The sequence below is a fragment of the Pelodiscus sinensis genome, chromosome 1, assembly GCF_049634645.1.
Source record: "Pelodiscus sinensis isolate JC-2024 chromosome 1, ASM4963464v1, whole genome shotgun sequence".
NCBI classification, from domain to species: domain Eukaryota; kingdom Metazoa; phylum Chordata; order Testudines; family Trionychidae; genus Pelodiscus; species Pelodiscus sinensis.
The window spans coordinates 89510218-89537965 of record NC_134711.1 but is presented as its reverse complement, the minus strand read 5'-3'; the positions used below and the strand labels follow the sequence as shown (position 1 = coordinate 89537965).

General features: G+C 41.3%; 1 protein-coding gene across 3 annotated transcripts in view; it reads left to right on the top strand.

The window, feature by feature from the left end:
* Positions 1 to 27748, top strand: part of EP300 (EP300 lysine acetyltransferase) — a 138762-nt gene that overhangs the window by 10377 nt on the left and 100637 nt on the right. For all 3 annotated transcript variants that reach the window (XM_075936301.1, XM_075936288.1, XM_075936292.1), the window contains exon 2: positions 9031 to 9689. In XM_075936301.1, the coding sequence (XP_075792416.1) occupies positions 9031 to 9689 (659 nt within the window). The remainder of the gene's footprint in view (positions 1 to 9030; positions 9690 to 27748) is intronic.

Below are 27748 nucleotides of genomic sequence, written 5' to 3'. Positions count from 1 at the left end.
AACCAATAGTCACTGAGCAAAACTAATATAGAAGCTTTGCATTGTGTATTTTAAAATCTGATCTAAAGAGGGAAGTTTTTAAAGTTACTGCTAACCGCTTTCAGAATGGTGATACGAGCTGAAGTTTCTTTCTAGTTCATGTTGGTGAAAGGCATTATTGATAGAAATAAAATGTTAAGGGTTATAAACTATATGTTTTAGTGACTAGTAATAAAACTTAACCTATTCATCAGTTTATTTTTAAAACAATGAAATTTGCTAAATATCAAATCCAGAATAAAAATGGGATCGAAACTAGATTGCAATATTTTCTAATCAGATGGCTCAGTGTTAGTGCTCTTGATTGTGACACTAATCCAAAGCTCATTTTGAAATCAGTGTCCTATTGACTTAAGTGGACTTTGGATCAGGCCCTGAGTGAACTTTCAGATGGCTATTCTGAGAAAAACAGAAGACTTTATTTTGAGGAAGAGCAGTGTGGTGCTTGTAATAGACTCTCCACTCCAATCAGGGAATATGGGGGGGTGTATATAAAATACAATATAAGAATTTATGCAAAGAATGAGCACCACAAAATGCATTCTTTTCAAATTGGGGCTAGAGCGATAAATGGTCTTTTATAACATTTACTTGTCATATTGCTTTTTGCAAATGAATTATATTGCATGTGATAAAAATTTTGTTCCCCCCCTCCCCCTCAAACTGGTAGATGAGGTGCTTCTCTGCCACTGAGTTGGAGACATCCACCAACAAACTTCGGGTTACTTCTGTGAGCCTCTATCTGAAACACTTAGTCTCCTAAAATGGCATAAAGGCTTCCATTTGCAGACTCTGTGGTTCTGATCACTCTAATATTAGGTATTGTAAAGGTGCTCTTGTTAGGCCCAAATGTTGTTAGGGTTTTGTTTGCAGTCTCAATTAGGTATCTTACTTTCTATTTGAGTCCTTTGAGACAGAATGCACATGAATAGTGCATTAAAGTTGGCTCTTTGGGGTACGACGTGGTGGTGAGGGGAAGCAAAAAAACACTTTTTTACAATTGGTAGAATTAAAAACCTAATGCCAGAGGCTTTTGAAGTTTCCCAAACAAATGGTGTATTAAATAAAAAGGTTATGGCTTCTTGAAACAGATGCAGGGGAAACATGCAGCTTGGGATCAAACTTCTGTAATCTAGGCACAAAGAGGTGAAATTATTTAGGGGCTAGCATTGTAGGATATTGTGAGGTTTGATGTGTAACTGAACTCAGTAGCTTTTGCAGCTCTGAATCTGAGTCTTGTATTTTTTTTTTTAGTTCTTGTTTTAATTTTTGCCTTTATTTGGTCTTAAATCAGATTGGTTTTTGTCAGAATACAACAGTGGTATAGTTAATCTGTGTTTGCCCTCTAATAAAAAACGGTTCCATAGTGTTTTTTTCTTTTTTTAAATTGGGGAAAAACAACGAACAAAGTCCTTGTACACTAAATTTCAGCTTGCGGTTTACAGTGAAAATGTTATTTGCCCTATTAAGGTCAAATTAATCTATTGCTCCAAATATTGCTTCTGAATGTTTCTTAGAGCAGGGTGGAAGTCTCCAAGTGTTAGGGATTTTTTTGTCGCCAAAGAACAGAAGAGAACCTACTGGTGGTCACACTCCATCTGAATTTGTAATAGTTGCCCTTTGGAATCTCAAGTCCTTTTCTTGATCAGTGAGTGAAAGAGCTCTCCACAGGAGCTTTGCCCCTTTAACCAAATTAGTGTCTGTTCACTCTAGTTCAATTTCTTGTTGCTTCAATTTTTGTTTTTACTTCAGTCCATCCGTGGACTCTGTCCCATATCTCTTTGGAAGAGACATTTTGTCTCCCCATAAGAATACCTTTAGGCCATAATATTTCAAGTTTCAAAGTATGTTGTTAGCACTTTGTTTTTACCTCTTCTTAGGTTATTGAATATTTTCACTTTATCTTTTGTTTCAGGGTATTTTAATAAGTTATGCAAGATATCTTACGTGTTTTTGCCTTCTGAAGAGCCTTGGCTCCCCTTTTTTTGTAGGGTACTTCAGGTCATGAGCCTCTACTCTTAGCTGGTTACACTGTGGTGCTGAGTTGTGTGCTGTGGGTTGGTGTCTTTTTTTTCTGGTCTCTGCAGAGAGTATCTTGTGCTCTGCATTTCACAGCCATTCCTTCTGCTGGAAGGTACAGAAGAGATGCTGTATGTTTAATACATAGTAGTATACATTTTGGCACCCACCAGTCAGTGTTAATGGGAAGCTTTGAGGTGCACCTGTTAGTGCTTGCAGGACTTGGAGCTGTGATAGGGAATTCTGAATGGAATATTGAGTGCTTGTTGATAGTTTTGCCTGATTTGAACACCAAGTGTGTCTGGTACAAGACAATGCTGCTTGAAGTCTCTGTTGGACAAAACAGACAGAAATGACAATATCAAGCTTTGTCCAATTGTTCATTTATCTTTTACTTCAGACAGAGCTATTTCATAGTCTGATTTACTGATGCATATCGAGGCTGCTGATGAGTTGCTTGGAAGGATGATCACTCTTCGACGTCCCACTTTTTGATCTCTTCACTGTGCAGTGATGTAAATGGGGGTGAAGTGTGAGGGGGGTCCTGGACCAGAGGCCTCACACCCCTGTTTTGCCTGTTATAAGACTCTGCCTCGAGGCTTACCTTGAATGTTTTGTCACTTTACACAGTTTCCACGCCAAGATTCTTCAGGCATTTCTGTGCACACGTAGCACTCTATAGAACATGTTTAGGTATGAAGTGAAAAACTTCCGGTATCTGGAGGCCTCTGGAGCAGGGTTCCAAAAAACTGGGATTATTCCATCCTCTGTTACTAGAAGATAACCACCCAGAAACTTGGTAGAAAAATCTGTTAATATACTTTCAGACATAAACCTTATTTTAAGGAGGTGAGGAGAATTTCGTCCAGTATTGTAATCTGAACGAGATTTGCCTGACAGAAAAAACATGAAAGGAGGACTAGCACTCAGTATCTCAGCCCACTTCCAGTTCTGCTTCTCTACTCTATAATGAGTAAAGATATATTTTGCTTAGATTGCAACCTCCTAGGGATAGGGACCATTTTTGTGTTCGTTTGTATAGTTTTTCTCATCAGGTTCCTGGTCCCTCACTAGGACTCCTAGGTAATACTGCAATATAAATGATGCTAGAGATACTGTTTTCCATCTTAAATAGGACAACTTTGAGGTGCTAGGGCACTGAGTTCCTAGTGCATTAAAGGTCAAATTTTCCTTAAGAATATTGATTAGTGAGGCCTAAATTTGAATAACTTGAGGCCACCTGGGTGTCGGCCCATCCAAATGACTGGCTGGAGGAAAACTGCTCTCAGGCTGAATGTGTGGCAGGCTGGAAAATCCATAAAACCCATGCAATACCAAAATGATTTATGTTAACGTAGGATAGCATGGGTCTCCTGAAGAGATGACTCTCTCATTGTAAAAATAAAAAAGCTCTAGTTTCATTGCATGGCTGAGACCAGCTGATCTATACCTTGTTTATCTCCAGCAGAGAATAACTACCATTCCATTGAAGGTCAGAAGGCTTTGTCGGACCTTCAAGTTGACATCCATCTATCCCATGGTCGGCAGATACTTCCAATAAGTTGAGATCTAAGGAAGTTTAAGATGAGTGCTAAACAGTGCGTGTTCTTGGTGGTGTCAATGAATATTTGCATGTGTTGGACTATGATATAGAAGACTGTGAACGCAAGGTAGTGCAGGGAGCCTGTGGTGACTCTAAAGAGAGTGAGTGGTAGTAGTTGACAGCATGGGAGAGAAGCTAGGGCTCTTGTTCCATAAAGCAAGAGAACATGGGAGGGAATTGTGAATTGAGTAATGAGACAGATTGACTGTTATTGACTTTAAAGGGTTAAAGGTTTGTCTGTGTTCTATCTGAAGGACTAGGATTGAAGCAATTTGTTCATTCTGTGTATTGCTTATGTTGTGGTCTCTGAATAGGGATCTAAGCAAGTAGTCAACTAACCGATAAGCCAGCACTTACGTTAGTTGAGTCACCTACTTGCATTCCCTCCACCCCACTGCCTCTGTATCAGAGGCAGCAAGAATGGAAAAGCAGGAGCTGGTGCTAGGGGGAGCTGGCTTAAAAGCCATTTCCCCCCAGCACATCTCTTCACTGCGTCTCTGCAGTTTAAAAGTACTAAGAGCTGGGCTGCCTGCCCACCCAGCTCCTATTATATTTTAACTACAGAGCTACAGCAGGGGTAGCTCCTGGACCTGGCATGAATCAGGTCTGAGCACTTCTTCCCTTATCAACTAATCATGTAGTTGATAAAAATTCTATTGACTACATGATTAGTGAATTACCTGTCTCTTAACATCCTTATTCCTGAAAGGATAATGTTTCATGGGGTGTCTTTTTCACAGATGAGCTCTGTGGTTGCATGGGCAGTAGCTGATGTTTGGGCATAGCAGAAGCATCTGCTGTTAAGCTTATAAGACAACTGTTGAATATCCTCTTTGCACCTTATGGCTACTTTAATGCTATTTTTTATGAGTAACCTTTTGGATATTGCCTAATCAGAGATAGAGTTATGGAGACAATAACATTCCCTCTTCTCTACATCTTCACTTGACCTGTGAATGCATGATATTAATGCATCCCCTGATTAATCTCATGGAACACTGAAGGTCGCTTTTAGATATTCATGAATTGGGCACTCTTAAAATTTGCACTTCAGAATTTAAACCAAAGTAAATCTTCTGTATTTGGAAAGGTACCATGATGTCTCTAGAGATCACAAATCACTGCCTTGGTGGTGATCCATTATCCCTTACTTTGGTTATCTTGGATGCATTTTGAGTGAAAGAGATAATTAGGTTGTAGAAGTCACAGAAAGCTGACTTGACTTCCTGAATTTTGATACCAGGTTCTTGAATAGCTGGCCAGTGGTCAAACCATGGCAGTGCTCATTTGCTCAGAGGCAATGCAGCCTGTTCAGTGTCAAGATAAATACAATCTGCAAATTCATATGAATATGAAGCAAGCTGTGATAGTTACATGTAAGTGCACACACAGCAGTTTGATGAACTCCATTTCCTGTGTCCGTTCTTTCTTTGATCTCGCAGGTCAATGGGATCTCCCTGCTCATTAGCGGTCTTCCAAACTACTAATTTGATTTTTAAAAGTGAGCAGTGGGTGCAGCTACCTAGTCCTATGCTTGACAACCCCTCTCTGGCTGCTAGAGAGCTTGATGACATAATTCAGTTGTGCCACAGAAAAAACTTTTTTATACAGAAAGTCGTAAGAAGTTTGAACAATGTCTAGTTTCTTTCTGTTCTTTGGCTGTAAAAGACTTTGAAGCTTTGGGTTTTGGGCAATTTGACTTTACCAGTCACCTCATTTTTGGTTGATGCTTACTGCTGTTCTCATGAGACAATTCTTTTGTATTCTTTGGAAGTGAGAATATTGGCAAATGATACCTCTAGATAAAAGAAAACATTTATATTCTGTATCTCAATGTTTAGAGCCAGAGGGTTATCTCCCAACCATTTCCCTTCAATTTAGTATGATTTTGCTCTTTTTTTTTCCTTCATGCACCTGCTACTTTCTTGCCTTTTGAGAACTTTTTTTCCCATTTTGTGGAAGCATTCTTACTGCTGAAAGGCTGATTTAGCATGACCACCAATGAGGAGTCAGGGTTGAATTTCATCTCTTGCTGTTAGAGTTGTTCTCAGAAACAAAAACATGTAAAGGTTAGAACTTTTGCTTTCGTTCACTTAGGAGGGAGGATCACATAAGATGGTTAGCTCTTCAGAGAGATGCTAAGTGATCCCTTCATTGCATGAGGAAAAGTAAATATGGCTTTAGAATCCCCCAAACAATAATTTCATATTAATTTACAGGAGTGCTGCATACCTTAAAACCTTTATATGGGCCTTTGCAAGCAATGATGTGTCAAACTGCTATGAGTTGAGAGTTCTTCTTGTTCTGGCTTTGGTTTTGTGCCATGCTTAATGTGATGCACCATTCACAGACCACATTCTCTTGCAAAATCTCTCTGCTATAGTTCTAAGTTTTATCCCACCAGTTAACAGGTGGTTTTTCAGATCTTTGCTGGACCATGGGCTGTAATCTTCACTGATCCCCTTAGCCTTACCTTACTTAAACAGTGTTTTCTGGTTGACAGTCTCTCACCATTTGACATTTGTTTTCAGAGTACCATATAGCCCTTTTTAATGGTTTGATAGTGCTATCTTTATGCTGCTTCTCCTTTGTAATCCTTGTTTCTTTCCATTCACTGATGTTTGTTCTCAATAAACAAGTGAAGTTCTTTCTGTTCTTTCTGATGTGAAATATTAGACGTTCATGTTTTCCTCTTGGGTAATGTATGCTTAGCAGAATTAAGGGGCCCTTTTTCTCAATTTCATTTATAAAATAATTATATTATAATAATATTGGAAGGTACTATGAATGATCAACTGATAAAATATAAATGCAAGGCCTAGCATTTGCATAAGTTTCCCCCCAAATAATGGAGACTAAAGGATGGTTTATTTGCACTTCATTGCGGCAGAGGATAATCAAAATTAATGAAATAAGGGAGGGGTGGAAAATGAAAGCAAAAATTTTTACCCAGAAGGCCCTTTATCTATGGTGCATGGATAAGTCTGTGATGGAGCATTAAAATGCAACTAGAACTGAAATTGCTTCATCTTAGTCCATCATAGGACTCTTCCTTTGCTAATCCGCAGCAGCAAAATTTTCAGAATTTTTTGGTAGTTCACTTTCCATTTCTGAAGTAATACTTTCAAGTCTGCAAATACTCTGGTACTAAGGTCTTGCAATTTGGTAACATATCACTGTGATATCCCTATTGAGCAAGTATTTAATGCAATTCAGCCTTTCAGTCTTAACCTACTGCTTATTTCTGCTATTCTTTGTCTTCATTTTAAATACGTTAGTGAGGACTTGTGATCATACTCCTTGAGTTCAGTAAGGGTGGGCGCGTCCCCTTCATCAACATTGCAATTGTGCAATAATAGTGTATTGGCAACACTGATTAAGGCCAGGTCAACTCTGGCAGAGAAAATCGATGTAAGATATGCAGTTGTAGCCGGAATTGCGTATATGCAGTTGATGTATCTTACAAGGATTTTTCTGGGGTGGTCCCACAGCAGAAAGTCAATGAGAGAGTTTTCCCATACTTCTTGCGATTGCAAAGAGTACTGTGGTTAATGGGGGCTCTCAGTGTTGGATTTAGCGGATCGATCCTCTGGTAAATATAGACATGCCCTATGACTAACAATGTCTTGAATCGCTTTTCTTTTGAAAGTGAACTAAAATATCTGATAGAGCATTCATGAAATGAAACTTTTAAAAAATGATTACAATTAAACTTGATTGCTAATTATGTAAAATAGCATCTAACTAAATATTAGGCAGAAAACTCAGAAGACTGTAAACATTAGTCATAAAAATAGTATAAATTTGTAATATAGCAGGTGATCTTTTGTGTAAACTTTCTGGTTTCTATTTAATATTGTAAAACAATCACACAGATCGCTGACTTCATAGTAAGGATTAAGAAATGCACGGTACCTGTGCCATATCTCTTTTTTGTGATTTTTTTTCTAGATTAGAATGCTTGGTGCTGCTGTATCTTGCCAATTGCAATAATCTCCATGTTAGGGATGTAAAATCCCGTTTAATCAGTTAACTGGTTAAAAGTTAGGTTTAACCCATTCACAGATTAAGCGGAATTGTGGGTAGGTTGCTGCTCCCAGTTCCATGCAGGATTCCTGGGTCCTTCCCTGGCCTGTGGCATGGTAGGGCTTTTGTAGCCCTCCACTTGGGGCGAACCGCGCATAGGTTAACTGTTACCCAGTAAGCGTTACCTGGGAAGTTAACAGGTTACTTATTCACATCTCTGCTCCACAGGCAACCTGTCTGGGGCTGTGTCTATGCTTACACTTGATGGACAGAAATTTTGTTGCTTCTAGGTGTTTGAACCCTCCTTCCCCCAGTAAACAACAGTTTTGTTGTGGCAAGTTTAAATGTAAACGCTGCTTTGTTAGCAGGAGTGCTGTCATCAACAAAGCAAAAGCTTCTAGTAGTCAGTGGAAGTATTCTGTTGGCAAAAGTGCCAGCAGCGTTCACACATGCTGACTTTTAGAGACAAGGCTTTGTCGACACAGCCGTGTCTCTAAAAGCTGTGTAGAGTAGACATACTCTGAAAATATACCAGTTGACCTTAATAGTGACCCTGCATAGCAATTTGGATGGCTTTGACTCCTCCTGTCTTTCACTCTCACTTATTCTGCCTGTATAGCGAGGGGATGGTTTATATTTTATAATTCTACACTTGAAACTAGATAGGATCATAGTGGATGTTACCCTATGTAATAGATTCATTGAATCCAAACTTGATTTGGCTTTACAAATTGGGATACTTTAAGGTAACCAGCAAAAGAAGGGAAAAAGTACATCTACTCTGTTTAGCTACTCCATGTTTTTATAAAGGAAGTCTTATGTTTTGCTTTTACTCTAGAAATCCAGGTTGTGCCTGTTCAAAAAATGACTGACTTAGTTAAGTGAAAGCTGAGAAATTGAGGGGAAGGGATTTTTAATGATTCAAAGGATTATTTTTTGACTATGAAAATCTATTTAATTTCAGTGTTGAACACTTTGGAAAAAGTCTTTGTTAAACTAATACTCCCACACTTAAGGTCTGAGCATTCACAAATACGTTCTGAAACAGCCAACAGATCCTTCAGCAAAATAGGTTTATGCAGGGAGTGGGGGTTGTGAATGAGATTTTTTTCATGCATCGTAAGAAAACAAAGTGTCATCTCATTAAAAGTCTTTGAAGTTTAGGGATGTTCTGCATCAAGGCATGCTGGTTAATTTCAAATACTATCTGATGCTGTAATAGCATGTGAACAGTGCATGTGAAGGTGTGCTGTTCGTCTGAAATAAACTGGAATGAAAAAAAATCCTTGATTTCAGTTGGTCTGAATTTTTAAAAACATTTTTGTTTTCTTTTTTTCTTCTAGATTTTGGATCCCTCTTTGATCTGGAACATGATTTGCCAGATGAACTAATCAGCTCCACAGATTTGGTACTTACCAATGGTGGTGACATTAATCAGCTGCAGAATACCATTGGCATAGCACAAGATGCTGCATCTAAACATAAGCAGCTTTCTGAACTGCTACGGGCTGGTAGTTCCCCAAACCTCAATATGGGGGTTGGTGGTCCAGCCCAAGGCATGGCAAGTCAAACACAACAGAACAGTCCTGGAATGGGAATTTTAAACAGCATGGTTAAAAGCCCCATGGCACAGGCAGGGTTGACGTCTCCCAATATGGGGATGGGTACAAGTGGCCCAAATCAAGGTCCTTCGGCCCAGTCAACTCCAGGAATGATGCCCGCAGTAAATAGTCCAGTTAATCAGCCTGGCATGGGAATGAACACAGGAATGAATGCTGGCATGAATCCTGGGATGCTGGCTGCAGGCAGTGGACAGGGGATGATGCAAGGACAAGTCCTGAATGGTTCAATTGGCGCAGGAAGAGGACGACCCAACATGCCATATCCAAATCCAGGAATAGGTAATGCTGGTAACTTGTTGGCTGAAACTCTACAGCAAGGTTCCCCCCAGATGGGAGGACAGACAGGACTGAGGGGGCCACAACCTGGCGCAATGAACAAGGTAAGAAAGTCTTGTTTACTTTTACACAAACTATGTAGAACTGTAACATTTATAAGAACTAGGCTAGAAAACTAATTGTTGACTCTTCCCTTTGAAGACACTTTATTTTTAGCTTTCTAGATAATTTGGTATAAAAGATTTTTTGGCATTAGAGGCATTCAAAGGAGTTATCAAGTGAGAATTACAACTTATATAAGAAGGCACATCCATTTCCAATATTGCTGAAGGTGTATGCTACTTTTTAAAAAAACCTGTTGATGTTTTACAATGCCATCCCTACCACTCTAAACTAAAGATTCTCTGATATGTTTTGTTCTGAGATGATAGATTTCACTTCTGTACATAAATGTTCCTTGGTGGAACAAGTGGGTTTGAGACTTTATTAAGAGCATATTGATTAAATTTCTATGGATCCATATTTAGTAAGAATTCTAATAAGTATTAGACCTGTGCACTTTGGTATAAAATTTGGAAGACTGATTCCAAGGTGAGGGAATACATTGGAAAAAAGAGAAACATTTTTGAGTGCTACAGAAGGAAATGAGTTTTTAATATTGGGATGGAGAAAAGTGTAAGGAATTGTACTGGATCATTTTTAAAATGGAAATGACATGGCATGATGGAGTCTAAATTGCATGTAGACAAACCCTGTCTCCTCCCAAATATTCTTTCAGGCTTTGGGTTAAATTCTAAAATCAGAAGTCAGGGTGGAGTGCTTCTGCCTGCAGCTCTCCCAGGCCCACCACCTGACAGGGGCTTCTCTGGCCATGCTGTCCCCTGCTTGTGACAGGCCTGGAGCTGCTCCAGCCCCTACTCTGTAATTGGAAGGCCTCATCTGTTAAGGTTAATGGATACCGATTACCGGTTAGCTGTTCACATCCCTAATCTATAATGTGGACTAGATCTTAACTAGTATTAATAAAATGGTATCAAATTGCCTAATGAATAACCTAAGCAATAAACTATTAAAATGAAAACTGATCATGTGAGTTTGATGTAATAGCAAATATGGTATCCAGCAGGTGGAAGCATATCTAAATATGAGCTGCCTTTTGACTGGGTTGTAATATATTTTAAATAGATATTAATTTAGTAGACTAAAATCTCTTTGACGGTTTGGTAACCATGATGATTACAAAAGGGTTGCTTGCAATATACACTTCAAATGGTGCTGTAAAAAGAGAACTAAGCAATTGTTCTCTAATAAAAAATGTTAAGCATATCAAAATAACTATACAGAAAGGAATTTTGATGCATTATTCTCTAGTCCAATGTGAAATCTTATTTCAAGTTGACAGTGGCTAATTTCAAGACTAATAAATTGCAATTCAAGATGGATTTTAAATACTAGATTTAAGTATAAAAAGTTTATCCTATTTCAGAGCTTCTGTTTAATTTGGAGAAAATCTTTAAGATTGCATGGTCAGTTTTTAAATTGATAACTTACTATTCCCAACCTATCAATAACTAAGTCTTGAACTGTGCTGTGTGGATCCAAATAAAGAAGGAAGGACTTTCAAACTGATCCAATTGCTTGTTTTGAGATTTTAAAACCAATACATCACTGCAGTTTTTGGAAACCTTTTAATTTGCCATTCTGAGATGACACAAATTAGGGGTGTTAAGTTTAATCAACTAATTGACTAGTCGATGGAGTTTTTGTTGATTAGTCGGTAAGAGGGGGAGCTGCAGTGGGGTTGGCTCCCAACCCTGGGAGCTAATCCCACTGTGGCTCTGCCTTTTAAATGTATTAAGAGCTGGCAGAAATCAGCTGTCCTGGGTCCCCCCTGCTGTGCACCAGCCTTTGAAATATAGTAAGAGCCAACAAGCTCTTAATGCATTTAAAAAGGAGAGGCACAGGGTTGGGGACTGGACAGGAGCCGGGAATCAGCTGATTCCTGGCTCATGTCTGGTTCTTGCTACCACCTGCCTCTCCTGCCCCCCAAGGAGACTGTTGGGAGGAACCAGTTTTTTTAAGATGATAGAGGAAGCGGGGGGGGGGGGGGGGGGAGGGGGGGAGGGGGAAGGGGGATGACTAGTCGACTATTTGATAAGCTTATGTTTATCAGATAGTTAACTTAGTGGCTTACATCTCTAATACAAGGTTTAAATTGGAGAGAGAAATCTTAGTTACAAAGTTCAGCCCAAACAAAATTCATGTACTTTTCAATTTCTTATTTGATTTTAATATACCTTGCTTATAAAGTTGCTGAACTGCCTGATGAAAAGGAACAGTCTGAAATGGAGGCTGAAATTCCAGAATGTCTTCATTTGGTTTAGTTGTTGGCAGGGAGCCTACATTTCACTGCTTGCTCTGGAGTTAGCAGAAGCTAATAACAGTAATGTCTCTGACCATTGTGTATCTCCACTCATCTGCTCTTATCTTTCCCGCCTCCAAATCTTCAAAAAATAGTTGGAAAAGGAAATTAAATGTAACAATTATGTTTTAACTTTTATTGTTTAAAATATTTGGTAAATGAAAGTGGTGGAGTTTTTTGAATCTAGGAGTTTGGATTTACTCATGTAGGGTAGCTCTTCATTTTGGGAAGTGGAAATGGTTGTATTTATGTTTGAAGGCCTATTGTTGCTCTATGGAGTTACTGAAATATTTGCGCAGTGATGTTTAACTGGTGATGATGTGGATCAGGGTTGTGCCTAAAAGCCAGCAGAAATTGAAGTGGGAAGGGAGCTAAGCCAGCACAGGGTGTTCTCCACCAGAATGAACCTCCTAGCTGTTTTCTATTTGAGTGTAAGGTAGGGGTGGGATTTCACCCATTGTTCTTGCAACAGGACTTTGAAGACAATCTGTTCTGTTTACACTTACTAAGATGGTTTCAAATTTCAGCATTTTAAGGACAATATCAAGTTAATTTTGTTTTGATGGATTGCGGATATATGAAAGGTTTTTAAAAATATAGGAAATGGGTAAAATTTTATTCATTCATACTATATTAGTTCTATAACATAAGTTAGATTAGTAAATAGTAAATACAGAATTTCAGTTCAGTAAATAAAAATCTCACTTTTTACAAAGTCCTTATACTTGTTTTGCTAGGTTGTATCTTCATATCTGTATCAAACTTATTTATACAAATACGCTGGTTTCAGCAGGCAGAGGGAAACTTTTTTACTTAGGTTCCATGATATTGAATATGCATACTGCTGGCTTTGCAATCCTATGGAAGAAAGCCTGGCACTACCTGGCGGACAGACAAATCAGTTGTTAAAATTTCTTGAGCTAAACGTGATTGCATTTTATTACTAAGCTTGTTGGGATGCTTATTTGGAGATAGGATTGTGTGCTTGGAACAGAATTGCTCTAAATTTACAGAGGATTATCCTTTTTTGATAGCTACCTGGACTTTATCTACATGACCAAAGGTTTAGTCTACTCTCCTGAATAAAAATTGGATTTAGGAGTTTGATACTTATTTGAGGGTTTTTTGTCTTTACAACTGAACAAGGTTCTAATTGGTATATTATAAATTCACATGTCAAACAATATCACCATTGCATTTTTCCAACTCTTCCATCCCTGAGTATGGATGTAAAAGTATAACCTGGGCTTATCAGTTACTGTTCACAGTTAACATGCAGGCTCCCGCCCTGCTCCTGGAGAGCTGGCTGTATATCAGGCAGCAGCATGGGATGACAGTTGGCTCCCTAAGAGTGGAGTGGCAGGCAAGAGCTGGTGCACACTGGGAGCCAGCTGCCACCCTGCACTGCTGGTGATTGTAACCACTGAGATTTCCAGTGGTTACACGGTTACCCAATTACCCACATTTTACCATCACTACCCCTAAGTCAGTTAATCTTCAACAAAACTTGCTTTTATTCTGCTTCTTTGGATGTTCAGCAGTTTGCTGTTAACACTTTTTCATTACTGTCTCTTGCTTGGTGAACTCATAATCTATTCAGATAGAGAAGGTGCTCCATAGACAAATATAATTTGTGTATTTCTTTGGTGTTTGCATTCTACCATTCTGAGTGCCACAAATCTGAAGGCCAAGTGATGCCAGCCATTCCAAGTAAAATATTTTAAATTTCTGTTTTTCAGAATTTCATTTGTGTTAAAGCTTTACATCTGTTTCAAATGTTTAAAAAAATTGTTTGAATCAAATTGTTTGAGGATTTCTCAATACCTAATTTTGGGAGTGTACATGTCTCAGAAGTTAGACTGTTAAAAACATCAGGCAGGCTTGTTCAGGTGACTTTGTAAAAATTTACAATTTAGTTGTATTGGAGGATAGTAACTTGGATCTGCTTTACCAACAAACTAAACTTTTCAAAGGTAGAATTCGCTTGTAACTGATTGAAGTAAGATATTCTTAATTTTGTAGAAAACATATTTTTCTCTTGTTTAAATACATCCCAAATAAAATATACCAAAGCACCTTTGTTAAAATTCTTCAGATGACTTAATTTTAAAATAACATGAACTTTATCAATTGTGGTGTTCAAAGCAAGTAGAAGGGGGAGAGAAATTATATTTTGTAGTAGGTATGGGGCTTCTGAAGTTGGGGCAGTTAAAAATGTAATAGAAATGTTCTTCCCATTGGCATCTTCAACCATATTTTTAGGGGTGATATTTTGACCATAGTATTACTATACCTCCTTAAATAGCTTCTGTTTTCCATCCCAAATATGCGTATTTCAGTGGTGGGTGGATTGATATATTTGCAGTTTTCAGATGAAGGGTGCTCTTATGATTGAATGCTGATCCATTAAAAAATTAAAATTCACTTTTAGCTGGGTGTGTGGTGGCTTTTTTGGTAGTCTCCTCCCCCTCCCCCCCAGTAGGGGACAAATCTGGCTAATAATCTGTTTTCCCAAGCAGTGTCATAGGTGTTTTGCCAGTAGGTTATTGGTTAATCTTATTGACTACATGTACTCAATTCCTTGCTGCCTCCATATCAGAGGCAGCAAAAATGGGGGAGAGTGAGAGCCTGTACTGTGGGTAGCCGGTTTTTAAGCAGACTTCCCCTGAGCACAGGATTTGCAGAGCTGCCTGCTTTCCCTTGCCCCTGGAGTCATTACTCCCGGGGAGCCAGTTTTCAAGCTAGCTCTCCGCATGTATGGGCTCATGTGAGTCCTTTCTTCCCCCTCTCCCCATGCTGCTACCTTTATCAGAGGCAGCAGCTGCAGGTGGGAGGGAGAGGGGAGACTGCTGTGGAGCAGTCTGTCAGCGTTGGGCCCAGGCTTGTGGTGGACAGAGGCTGCTCTGTGGGATGCTGGCACAGCCTCTATCCATGGTGAGCTCAGACCCCATGTGGACAGAGGCTGATTCCAGCCCTGTGCTGCTGCTTCTGGTTTTTAAACCAGCTCTCTTGTGGACCTGCTCCTGCCTGCCATCCCGTGCTGCTGCCTCTAATACAGAAGCAGCAGCGCGGGGTGGCAGGAGGCTTCCTCCGTGTGGGGTGCACTGACTGCTGGCCCCACCCCCGAGGACTATTGAATAGTCACGTAACCAATATTTTGTGTAGTTACACAATTATTGAATTAATTGCTAGCTAACATTTCTAGTTGGTACAGTAGGTAGAACTCTTCCAACAGTCACTGATGAGGTAATGTTAACATTTAATAGGGATCTACTGGCAGAGGCTATTATGCAATATGAAGCACAAGAGTAGTATTCAAGGTAAGCAGTCCAGGATTAAGACTATCTCATCACAGTTTTGCCATTTATAGTTGCTTGTTGGATCTACTTACCTGCTATCTTGAAAGACCAATACAAAATGTATCTGATGAACTTTACGCACTTAGTTACCTGTTTTTCTTTAAATGTAAAAGCTGCCATTCAGGACGTTCATGAAATGAGTTTTCCCTTATATAATTTATCACTCACAAATGAGGTAAATTTTGTCATGGAGGTCATTGATTCCCAGTTTTTAACAGACTCTTTGACTTCTTGTAGCTTCAGAGTGGTAGCCAGTGGGGCTTGAACAGTGGGTTGGTTGTTTTTTTGTAAATGAGTAATTGCTGAAATTTTCAACGGTTACAAGTTTACATGCAAGGGGAAAAGTGGCTCTGCAGGAGCCAACATGAGTGGTGAGCACCATCTCCTGAGGACATGCCTGTCCCTCCGCACTATTGCACTTAATCAGAGATAGCAGCATAGGAGAGCAGTCGGGAACTGGTATGTGCAGGGAGCCATGGAGCTGCCTACATTTCCCCCACTATTTGAAGGTGGTGCTTTCGGTGATAGTACAGTGGTTGGAGATGAAGTAAAATATGAGTTTTATGGACAAATCCTTTCCCAGTTCATGCTAGCTGGTGTCTGCATTTTCTGTGACTACAGCAGTGACTATTGGTGAGAAGTGGTTATGGTGGTCCTCATTCTCAGCTAGGTCTATAGATAGTCTTTGAAGTGGTCTCTCTCACTCAGATTGTAAGGGAGGCTACTCTGCCTTGCTGTGTCAGGCAGCTGTACTCAGGCTTGAATCTTTCTGGCAGGGTGGAACAGTAAGAAGTCTGCTAGGCAGCTACAGAGATATAAAGGAAAACAACTCGTAACAGTTGGGTGGTTAGCTTTCCAGAAAGCCATTGACAAGGTCCCTCACCAAAGGCTCTTAAGTAAAAATAAGTTGTCATGGGATAAGAGGGATGGTCCTTTCATGGATTGATAACTGGTTAAAAGACAGGAAATGAAGGGTAGGAATAAGTGGTCAGTTTTCAGAATGGAGGCAGCTAAATAGTGATGTCCCCCAAGGGTCTATCCTGGGACCCACCCTATTCAGTGTATTTATAAATGATCTGGAGAAAGGGGTAAACAGTAAGAGCGCAAAATTTGCAGAGAGATCTTGGAGTCATTGTGGATAGTTCTCTGAAAACATCAACTCAGTGTGCAGCGGCAGTCAAAAAAGCAAATAGAATGTTTAGGAGTGATAAAAAAAGGGGTTGGAAAATAAGACAGAAAATATCTATATAAAACCATGGTACGCCCATATTTTGAATACTGCGTACAGATGTGATCACCTCATCTCAAAAGATATATTGGCATTGGAAAAGGTTCGGAAAAGGGCAATTAAAATGATTAAGGGTTTGGAACGGGTCCCATATGAAGAAATTAAAAAGACTTGGACTTTTCATCTTAGAAAAGAGGCGATTAAAGGGGGGATAAACATAAGAACGACCATACTGGATCAGACCAAAGGTCCGTCTAGCCCAGTATACTGTCTGCTGACAGTGGCCAATACCAGATGCCCCAGAGGGAGGAATCACAACAGGTAATCCTCATGTGATCCCTCTCCTGTCGCCCATCTCCAGAGAAACAGTGGCAAGGGATACCTCTTTCTGGAAATGTAAGTATACTATATCCACTGAATCCCCCTTGTCCACATGTTTGTTGACCCCCTCAAAGAACGCTAGCAGATTATTAAAGCATGATTTCCCTTTACAGAAACCGTGTTGACTTCTCCCAACAAATTATATTCATCCATGTGTCTGACAATTTTATTCTTTACTATAGTTTCAACTGTTTTGCCCAGAACTGATGTTAGACTTACTGGTCTTTAATTGCCAGGATCACTTTTGGAGCCCTTTTAAAATAGTCATCATATTAGTTATCTTCCAGTCATTAGGTACGGAAGCTGATTTAAAGGCTAGGTTACAAACCACAGTTAATAGTTCTGCAATTTTCCATTGAGTTCTTTTAGAACTCTTGGGTGAATGCCATCTGGTTCTGGTGACTTTTTTCTGTTAAGTTTATCAGTTTGTTCCAAAATCTCCTCTAATGACACTTCAATCTGGGACAATTGCTCAGATTTGTCCCCTAAAAAGAATCTCCCCAATATCCTCAGCTGTGAAGACTGAAGCAAAGAATTAATTTAGCTTCTCCACTATAACTTTATCATCTTTGAGTGCTCCATTAGTGTCTCGATCGTCCAAGGCCCCACTGGTTGTTTAGCCAGCTTCCTGCTTCTGATGTACTTTAAACATTTTACTGTTTTGAGTTTTTGGCTAGCTGTTGTTCAAACTCCTTTTGGCTTTTCTTATTATATTTTTACACTTAATTTGACAGTTTATGCTCCTTTCTATTTTCCTCACTAAGATTTGACTTCCACTTTTTGAAAGATATCTTTTTATCTGTCACTGCTTCTTTTACCTGGTGGTTAAGTCATGGTGGAACTTTTTTGGTTTTCTTACTGTGTTTTTTAATTTGGGGGTATACATTTAAGTTGGGCCTCTATTATGGTGTTTTTGAAGTTTCCATGCAGCTTGCAGATATCTTACTTTTGTCGCTGTACCCTTTAATTTCTGTTTCACTAACTTCCTCATTTTTCTGTAGTTCCCCTTTCTGAAATTAAATGCTATTGTTGGGCTGCTGAGGTGTTTTTCCTGCCACGGGGATGTTAAATTTTATTATATTATAGACACCATTTCCCAACGGTCCAGCTATATTGACCTCTTGAATCAGATCCTGCACTCCCTTGTGGGTTCCAGAACCAGCTGCTCCAAGAATCAGTCATTTACGGTATAAAGAAATTTTATCTCTGCATCCCGTCCTGAGGTGACGTGTACCCAGTCAATATGGGGATAGTTGCAATCCCCCACTATTATCGAGTTTTTTAATTTGATAGCCTCTCTAATCTCCCTTAGCATTTCATAGTCACTACCACAGTCCTGATCAAGTGGTTGATAATATATCCCTACTGCTATATTCTTATTATTGGAGCATGGAATTTCTATCCATAGAGATTCTATGGGACATTTTGGCTCATTTAAGATTTTTACTTCATTTGATTCTACATTTTCTTTCACATATAGTGCCACTCCCTCATCAGCACGACCTGTTCTGTCCTTCCGATATATTTTGTACCCTGGTATGACTGTGTTCATTTCACCAAGTTTCTGTAATGCCCGTTATATCATTGTCCTCCTTTAAAGCTAGGCACTCTAGTTCACCCATTTTACTTGTTTGACTTTTAGTATTTGCGTATAAGCACTTTAATAATTTGTCACTATTTATCTGTCTGCCATTTCTTGATGTTAGACTTTCATTTGATTGTCTCATCTGATCCTACCCATATGTCTATTCTCTCTTCCTGATTAGAACATAGAGCATTTCTATTAATAGAACCTCCCCTAATAGATGTCTCTGTCAGATCCATGTGTTCCTCTGCACCAGTCAGCTTTCCCAGAGCTCTTAGTTTAAAAACTGCTCTACAACCTTTTTAATGTTAAGTGCCAGCAGTCTGGTTCCATTTTAGTTTAGGTAGAGCCCATCCTTCCTGTATAGGCTCCTCCTATCCCAAAAGTTTCCCCAGTTTCTAATAAATCTAAACCCCCTCCTCTCGACACCATCGTCTCATCCACACATTGAGACTCTGAAGCTCTCCCTGCCTACCCGGCCTTTGCATGGAACTGGAAGCATTTCAGAGAACGCTACTATAGAGGTCCTGGATTTTAATCTTTCCTAGCAGCCTAAATTTGGTCTCCAGAACCTCTCTTCTACCCTTCCCTATGTCATTGGTACCTACACGTACCACGGCCACTGGCTCTTCCTCGGTACTACACATAAGTATATTTAGATGTCTTGAGAGACCTGCAACCTTCGCACCAGTCCGGTAAGTCACTAATACCGTACGGTTCTTCCGGTCATCTCAGACCCAGCTATCTGTTTCTAATGATCGAATCCCCCATTACTAACACCTGCCTTTTCCTAATGACTGGTGTTCCCTTCCCTGGAGTTGTAGCCTCAGTGTGAGAGGATGCCATAACATCATCTCCAAGAAGGGTCTCAACTGTGGAATCATTTCCCTCTGCTCTAGTTGAATGTTCTTTCCCTGAGCCTTTCATCCTCCTTGACAGCACAGCATCTGTGTGACCGGAGGTGGGACAGTTCTACTGTGTCCTGGAAAGCCTCATCTCCGTACTTCTTGGCCTCCCTGAGCTCCTCCAATTCAGCCACTCTGACCTCCAGAACCTGTATGTGGTCTCAGAGGGCCAAGAGCTCCTTACACCGAATGCACAGATATGCCACCCGCCTATGGGACAGGAAATCATACATGCTACATTGAGGGCAATAAACAGGATAGCTTGCACTCTGCTGCTGGACTTCTGCCTTCATTCTCTCCTAAAGCTACTTAGGTTATTGATAGGGTTTTTATTTTAAATCAGGAAATTTTGTTTTTAGTTTAGTTTAAAAGTTTTAAAGCGATGGCAAGTGCACCTCACCCCCTTCCAACTCCCTCTCTAAACTCCTTGCTAGCTGACCCTGTTCGCAAGCTCCCTGGTCACTTACTCACAGGCTTTATAAAGTTCTGGCCTTTCCTGATAGCTCTGCTCCCTGGCTAAGGCTCAGCCAATGAACAGAGTATTCTAGATTTCAAATCCTCTTTAAGAAGCTCACAGCTTCCAACTGCTGGCCACAGCATACGGTCCTTCAAACAGCTCATCACTTGAACCTTCAGACAGACAAATGCAAGCTCGGCACACAGTTTCTTTCAGGCAACTAGGAAGCAACCCCCCCCCCCACTTACTTCAAGGGTCCCATATTAGCTCCTCCTTCACCTGGGGAACTCCCTCTCAAAACTGTTAGCTGACCCTGGTTGCAAACCTCCCTGGTCACTTACTCACGGGCTTTATAAAGCCCATGCCTTCCTGATAGCCTGATATGATAGAGGTCTATACAGTCATGACTGGTGTGGAAAAAGTGAATAAGGAAAAGTTAATTCCTTGTTCCCATAATATAAGAACTCTGGGTCACCAAATGAAATTAATAGGTAGCAGATTTAAAACAAAAGGAAGTTGTTTTTCACGCTGTGCACAGTCAACCTCTGGAACTCCTTGCCAGAGGATGTGGTGAAGACTTGGACTTTAACAGGGTTCAGGAAAGAGCTAGATAGAGCCATCAATGGCTATTAGCTAGGATGGGTAGGAATCGTATCCCTACCCTCTGTTTCTCTGGAGGTGGGTGACACGGGAGGGATCACATGAAGATTACCTGTTGTGATTCCCTCCCTCTGGGGCATCTGGTTGGCCACTGTCAGCAGACAGAATATTGGGCTTAGATGGACCTTTGGTCTGACCCAGTATTGCCATTCTTATGTTCTCTAGTCACCTTGCCCAGGACAGAACGTTGAGCAGTCTTGAGCTCACATCCTCCTAGCTGGGGCTGTCAATATCTAACAGTCTAAAGCTCTGACTCTTTGAGGAGCAGAGTAGGGCACAGGCTTTAGCCCATGTCTCCTGGCTAAGGCAGCCAGCACACACAATCAAAGGTTCATCATCTCTTGACCGGGGTTGGAGAGGTCAGAGAGAGAGCCACAAGCCAAGCACAGGCCTTCCATCCTAGGGATGAAAAGTCTGTCACCCCAGAGGTGGGGTTGGCGGCAGAGGGGATATGAGGACCCTGGGTCCACACGATTCCACCGGGTCCACATGATTCCACCAGGTCCCACCGTGCCCTAAGAGCAGCAAAGTATCTGCCATTGTTTCAGCAGGGATTCCAGCTGCAACACAGTGACCCCCACTCCAGCAACAAAACTGGACTAAAGTCTGGTTTCCTTGGGTTACTGCTTCTGGAGAAGTTATATGTTCCAGTGGCCCTCTGTCCCTTCTGGGTATACTGTGGAAGGCAGTCCACAAGTCCTCTGGGCTCTGAATTCTCTGGAGGCAGGGTGCTATGCAGTACGGGCTTGTCTGCAGAGACTGGAGAGATTTGTTTCCTTCCAGGGCTTCTGCTCAACTGAATTGCAGGGCCCTTCTTTTATACTTCCTATCCCACCCCAGTACTTCTGATGAGGGTGGTAGGTTAGGCCTGAGTTTGCCCACCAAGAGGAAGATAGTGGTCCCTGACTTTTAAGTCTGGAGGGAGGCCATGATGCCACACTATAGTCTTTCATTGAAGAGCTTGGCTAGCTAGAGAAATAGTTGGAAACAAGAACAATGTATTACTGTTTGATTGTGGTAGTTTTCTAAATTCCCTCTAAGGTGCGTGGCTGTGCAACTGTACAGCTATTTTCAGAGTCCCATTTAGACAGTCAAAGCTCCCATGCAGGCAAGGAGCTGAGCCGACTGGCTGGGGGGTGGGGAGCATGGCAATGAGTGGCTGGGCAGATTCAGTAAGTAATTGGCTTGGGGGGGAAGTCAGAGGGGAGGGGAGTTAGGGGAGTCCCATCTGCCAGACAGAGGCAGAAACCCAGCAGTCTTCAACTTTCCTGGGCTGGGAAGGGGGTGGAAAGGGCTGCCAGCATGGGGTTGCTGGGGGAAAAAGGGAATGGGGTGGGTGTTGGCATCTGTGCAGTGAGAGAGAGGCAGGGGGCAGTTTTTTGGGGTGTCGGGGGTCGGGAGGGAGGGGGGGAAGGCAGGATGCATGGGGAGGTGTGTGCGCCAGGGGACATTTGCATGATTACATTCACAAGTTTAATTCTTATACTAGTGGTTTGAATTGTGATATTGGATGGCTCGCACATTATCAACCAACCAAACAATGAAGGTGCTAATGGTTCTTGATGTCTGTGTAGAATCTGATTTGTGTCCATTGATTCTTTCCCTTAGGGACTGTCCAGTATGTCCAATATAGCTGCAGTGCCAACTCTGCCCACATATCTATACAAGCGAATTCATCACTGGAGCCAACAACATAAGCTACCAAATCAAAGTCTCATTTAACTGCACATCTAGTGATTTGATCTGTGCCATCAAATGCCAGCAATGCCCCACTGTTACATATGTTAGACAAACTGGATGGTCCCTACAGGAAAGAATCAATGGACACAAATCAGATATATGTAAAGAGAACACCCAGAAACCTGTTGGAGAACACTTCAGTCTACCTAATCACTCTTTAAAAATCTCCAGGTGGCTATCTTGTCACAAACCAGTTCTACAAGCCAAATACACAGAGGTGTGTTGGAATTACAGTTCATCCACAAATTCAGTTCCTCCAGTGATAACCTTCTTAATCGAGATAATGGATGGCTGGGACATTATCAACCTAACATTCAGTGAAGGTGCCAACAGCTCTTTGTGTGGATTCTTGCGTTAGTACCCTTCCTATCTAATTGCTATGCTATGATCCTTATCTGCTTCTTTTAACTATTCAGTCTTTAGGTACCTGTAGGTTACCAGTTCTGGCTACTTGTTTTCCCCTTTGATACTTTCATACCCTCTGATCCTTTTTCCCGACCCCTTCTTTTTCCTTCTCCTGTATTTATTTTGGATCTGCACATCCTAAACTCCAGTCATCTGAAGAAGTGGGCTGTGCCCATATAAGCTCATGATACCATTTACATGTTTTGTCAGTCTTTAAATGCTACTAGACTATTTTGTTTAAGTTTTTCCTGTTACAGACTCTCTCAGCTACCACTATAAAGTTTACATAGGTGTTAATAGCTTAAGATAAGAAAGGAAAGGATTGTTTTAACAGATTCAGAAGGGGTAGCGGAGTTAGTCTGTAACTGAAAAAACTTAATGAATAGTCAGACAGTGTTGCTAGACTATTCATTGTTTAAGTGTTTCTTTTTAACAGATTTTTTTGGAGTGTTGCAGATATCTAAATCTCTGAACTTTCCCCTCATTCAGTTTACTTCACTCACTTGAACTTTTTTCTTCTTCATTCATTCCATATACTGCTTTTATTATCTCTTCTTCCCTTGCTTGATTTGCCCCATCCTACATCTCATTCTTCTCTCCCCTGGTTTCCCCGTACATGTAACGCTTCTCACCCAGTGAAAGGGTGTATGAGATGAAACGGAATAATGTAGGGAGGAAAGTGAAAGGAGAAGAAAATAAAATGTGGGCTGTGCTGGCAGTGGGAAGGTGAGAATGAAGAGGTTAGTGAGAATTAGGAGAAGGGCAGAGGAAGGAATGTAAGACTGAATTAATTGAGATTGATTTTTAAACAAACAATTAGGTGCACAGATTAAAATGACAGAAAATATTGTCTACAGCCTTTCTAAAAATCACTATCAACCACAGTGAGTAATTGCCAGAGACCTGTTGCTCTAAAAGACTGCAGTTGTCTGACAGGTAAATTCCTTCTTTGTCTCCAATAAGCAGTAGGGGCCATGATAATAGCTTCAGTGCAGAGCCCTAGTTTGTCAGATAATGCAAGAGAAACTGGAATATATTTGAAGTTTGTAGCTGAAGATGAAGATACCAGCCTGTGTGTACTGTTCTTTGTGTGGTGTTTTTTTTTTTTTTTTTTTTTTTTTTTTTTTAAAGATTCATTGATGGGGAAATGGTCTAATTCTGGTTAGGTATGTTTTTGTAGGTTTTGGATGAATGCTAGATCACTCCAAAACTGCTTTAAGACAACATATTATACCAAAGCTGTTAGCTCTCTTCTGTTTCCTGTATCAAATTCACTGTTCTCATTTAAATGAAATATACAAGAATTGAATTGAAAGCTCATGTGTGGGCTTTATGCTAATTCTTCATGGTTGCTTGGATGTACATGTCTTGTGTTTCTAGGACTTCTGTAGACTGGTTTGCACAACCACAGACTGGTGTGATCCAGTGTTAGGTCTTAGGGAATCTTAAGCTTTGGTTAGAAGCTTTTGTTTTTCCATTGAAGTGCTGAGATGCAGCATGAGTACCTGAAGTTAATCATCTGGGACAGGAGAGAGGAACCTTTTTTTTGGGTCTCGGGCTGCTGACCCACAGGAAAATCCGTCAGGGAGCTGCACACAAGTGTGTGTGTGTGTGGGGGGGGGGGGGAACCAAACCAAAACAGAAACCTCACTGACGTAGCCCCCAACTGAGAAGCAGAAAGATACTTTCCACGTTCCCCTTGCACACTAGAACCTAAGGAGGTCCAGGTTAGTGAATTGTGTGCTCCAGCCCCATGCGGGGACAGCCAGAGGCTGGAGTGCTAGCACGAGCTCCCCAATGTGGAGGCGGAGCCTTGGGGGCCAGAACCAGGCAAGCCAAGACCTGCATCCTGCCCCTGAGTCTTAGGTTCCCCACCCCTGATCTAGGGGATATGAATGCTGTTTGGAAGAGCCCATTTCCCTGTAAACTTGATCAGAGGAATTTTTCAACAAATTGAAGCTCATGGTGGTCCTATTCCAGAATTCTTAACTGATATGGGATAAATGAGATATTGCTCTGATATTGATTGCCTTAGGGCTTCTTGTAATATGCAACACAAATATTTTTGTATGAGATGATTCACACTCTTGATTTTCAGAGAACAAAGTTCAGGTCAAGCACATCTGAAAACAGTCCCCTTGACCGTTTATTTTCCATTCACCAGTAGATGGAAATGTTGAGTTCTGTTCTACAAAGAGGATGTGCTCCATCAGTCTTGAAACTGGTGTCTTCACTAGGTCAGTGCTGATTCTTTCCAATGTAGGTTATCTATCCATGCCTTTTAGAAGCAATGCTTAGTATACTGTGATGGTGTTCCTGCAACATTTTGTCATTGTTCTCTGAGGCAGAGGTTTTCTCTCTAGGTTTTCTTCTTTTAGAAGTTGTTTCAATCTTTTCCCTTTTCCAGCTTAACCTTACAAAGGCAAACTTACTTAGCCGCCCTTTGATGAATGTAACTCTCAAGCAGGATTCTCCTGAAAGCTTTTAAAAATTCCTCAAGGATGAATTAAAATTTTCCTCATCCATCCATTTTTGACAGTTATTTGGGAAACTACAGATTTATTTCCCTGCAACTATAAGCTGCACAAGAATGGTTGAACTATTGTCTCTTTCGATTGACCAGGACCAAGAGATTCTTCTTTGAGTAGTGTTCCTTCAGGTGTTCTACTATAGGTGTATCTGTGCCCCTGTGCCACTGCCAAGAGATTTTAGGTGGCTTTCAACTTACACATGCGCTCTCCCTTCCTTGTGCTTTGCCTCAAAGCTTTCTAGTGCTGTGTTGATGAACTGCTGTCAGGTCCTTCTCAAATGCTCTTGGCTTGAGACAGAATGAGTAGCAACCCATTTTTCTTAACTCAGTTTTCATTATAGTTGATAGTTTTTTAGTTTTAGGGTATGTCTACACTTGTCCCCTTTTCAAGAGAGGGATGCAAATGAAGACCTTCTAAATGGCGAATGAAGCTAGGATTTAAATATCCCATGCTTCATTTGCATATTCTCATAAACTTCATTGTATGAGGTATAAGGGTTATTTCGAGAGAGGGATTTTCTCTCAATAACCGCGTCTTATTTTGAAATGGCACCATAACGTGAATACGCAAATGAAGCGTGAGATATTTAAATCCCGGCTTTATTTGCAATTTCGAATGTCTGCATTTGCATCGCTCTCTCGAAAGAGGGTGCAAGTGTAGACATACCCTTAGAGTTTAAATGTATTTTTGTAGCATGTCAGGCTTCCATTTTTAATTTTTTTCTCCCTGTTCCTCCTCCTCCCATTCTTTGGGGGATCAGTCCTTGCAGGATGCATGCCCTGCTGCCCAAAGTATGAATTGGGCACCTCTTGTTACAGAAGAGTACTGCCTCTGCCTCCCATCCTGCAGAAGTGCACCGTATACCAGCAACTGAATGCTAGAGCCTGAAAAAACTGAGTTAAAGTTGAATCTCCTTCTCATGAAGGGTCTTCTTGAATGGTGTCCAATCCTACTTCAGAATCCCCTTCATGCTGGAGGTTATCCCCAGAGCTTTGAAATTCTAGGGAGGGGGAGCTAAGGAGAAAATGTGACTCCCCTTGCAAAGATCTGAAGGGCATAGGCTCTGAAGCTGTGGCACCACTTACATAAGGTTAAAGCCGCGACCATACTGTTTTTGCAAGATTGGTACTGACACTGAAATCCTTGGCTAGTCACTTTACAGAAAAACTCATGTAGACAGCAACTTCTATAAAAGATCATTGGTATGGATGAATCAGTAGTGACAATCCTTAATGGTACTGATGGCAGCAGTACTTCATGATCAGAAATGCCAGAGTTCCCACTACTTGGTACCTGTACAAAGTGTACCCTGGTTCACAGAAGCACCAGACACACTATAGGTGCATGCGTCTTCAATTTCCCTTACAACAAATGGTCTGGTGGCACTTTCTAGACTAACAAAACATACATATGCATGTTTTGTTAGTCTGGAAAGTGCCACCAGACCATTTGCTGTTTTAAGTTTATCCTGTACAGACTAACTCGGCTACCCCCGAAGCTTCAACTTCCCTGTAAAACCTGCCCTATTCCACTGAGGAGTCAAACAGTAACCAAGACAACAGCCTCTCTTTGGACTCACTGTTAATTACAGGGCACAACAAAATTGGGAGTAGGGATGTCAACCTGTAGTCAACTACACGATTTACTGATAACCTTGGGCTTATTGGTTAATCTTGTCAACTGCACGCACTCCACTCTCCCCCTTGTTGCCTCTATCTGATAGAGAAGCTGCAGCACAGATGGTGAAGGGGGTTGGCTGGAGCTGACGGGTGTGGGGAGCTAGCTTTTAAGCAGGCTCCCTCTGCGTGCCAGCCCTGTGGACCCATGTTGTGGGGGGTCCGCCCCAGCACCTTGCTAACTCCTACAGAGGCAGTGATGGGGGGCAGGCAGGAGTTGAGGCTGGGGGGAGCTGGTTTAAAAGCTGGTTCCCCCCAGCACCAGCACCATGGTGTCACCTGCCCTCCCCCACACTGCAGCCCCTGTTTCTGATGCGTCCAAGCTCCCCGTGGAGGGGCTGCTGCCATTGACCAGCCTTTGTCTGCGGGAAGCTCTGACGCTCCCTGTGATAGGGGCTTCTGCCACCTTGCACTGCTGCCTCTGATACAGAGGCAACAGCGCAAGGTTGCAGGGGGTTCCTCAGGGGTGGAACGAGAGTGCGCTGTCTGCCACCCCCAAGAACTGTTGACTAGTCATGTAATCGCTAAAATTTCATGCGGTTACGTGACTTCTCTAGGGATGTAAGTGAGTAGTTGAGCATATAGTTAACTGGTAAACCTGTGCTTATTGGTTAATCTTCTCGACTACTCGCGTTCCTCCCTCCCCTCCCCCCCCCCCCCCAACCAAGAACAAGAGCTGGATTAAAAGCTGGTTCCCTTCAGCACTGGCTCCATGGTGCTGCCTGCCCCTCCTCACACTGCTGCCTCTATCAGAAGCAGCAGCATAGGGTGGGCAGGGGAGGCTGCCGCAAAGCAGCCTGTGCCCACTCCATGG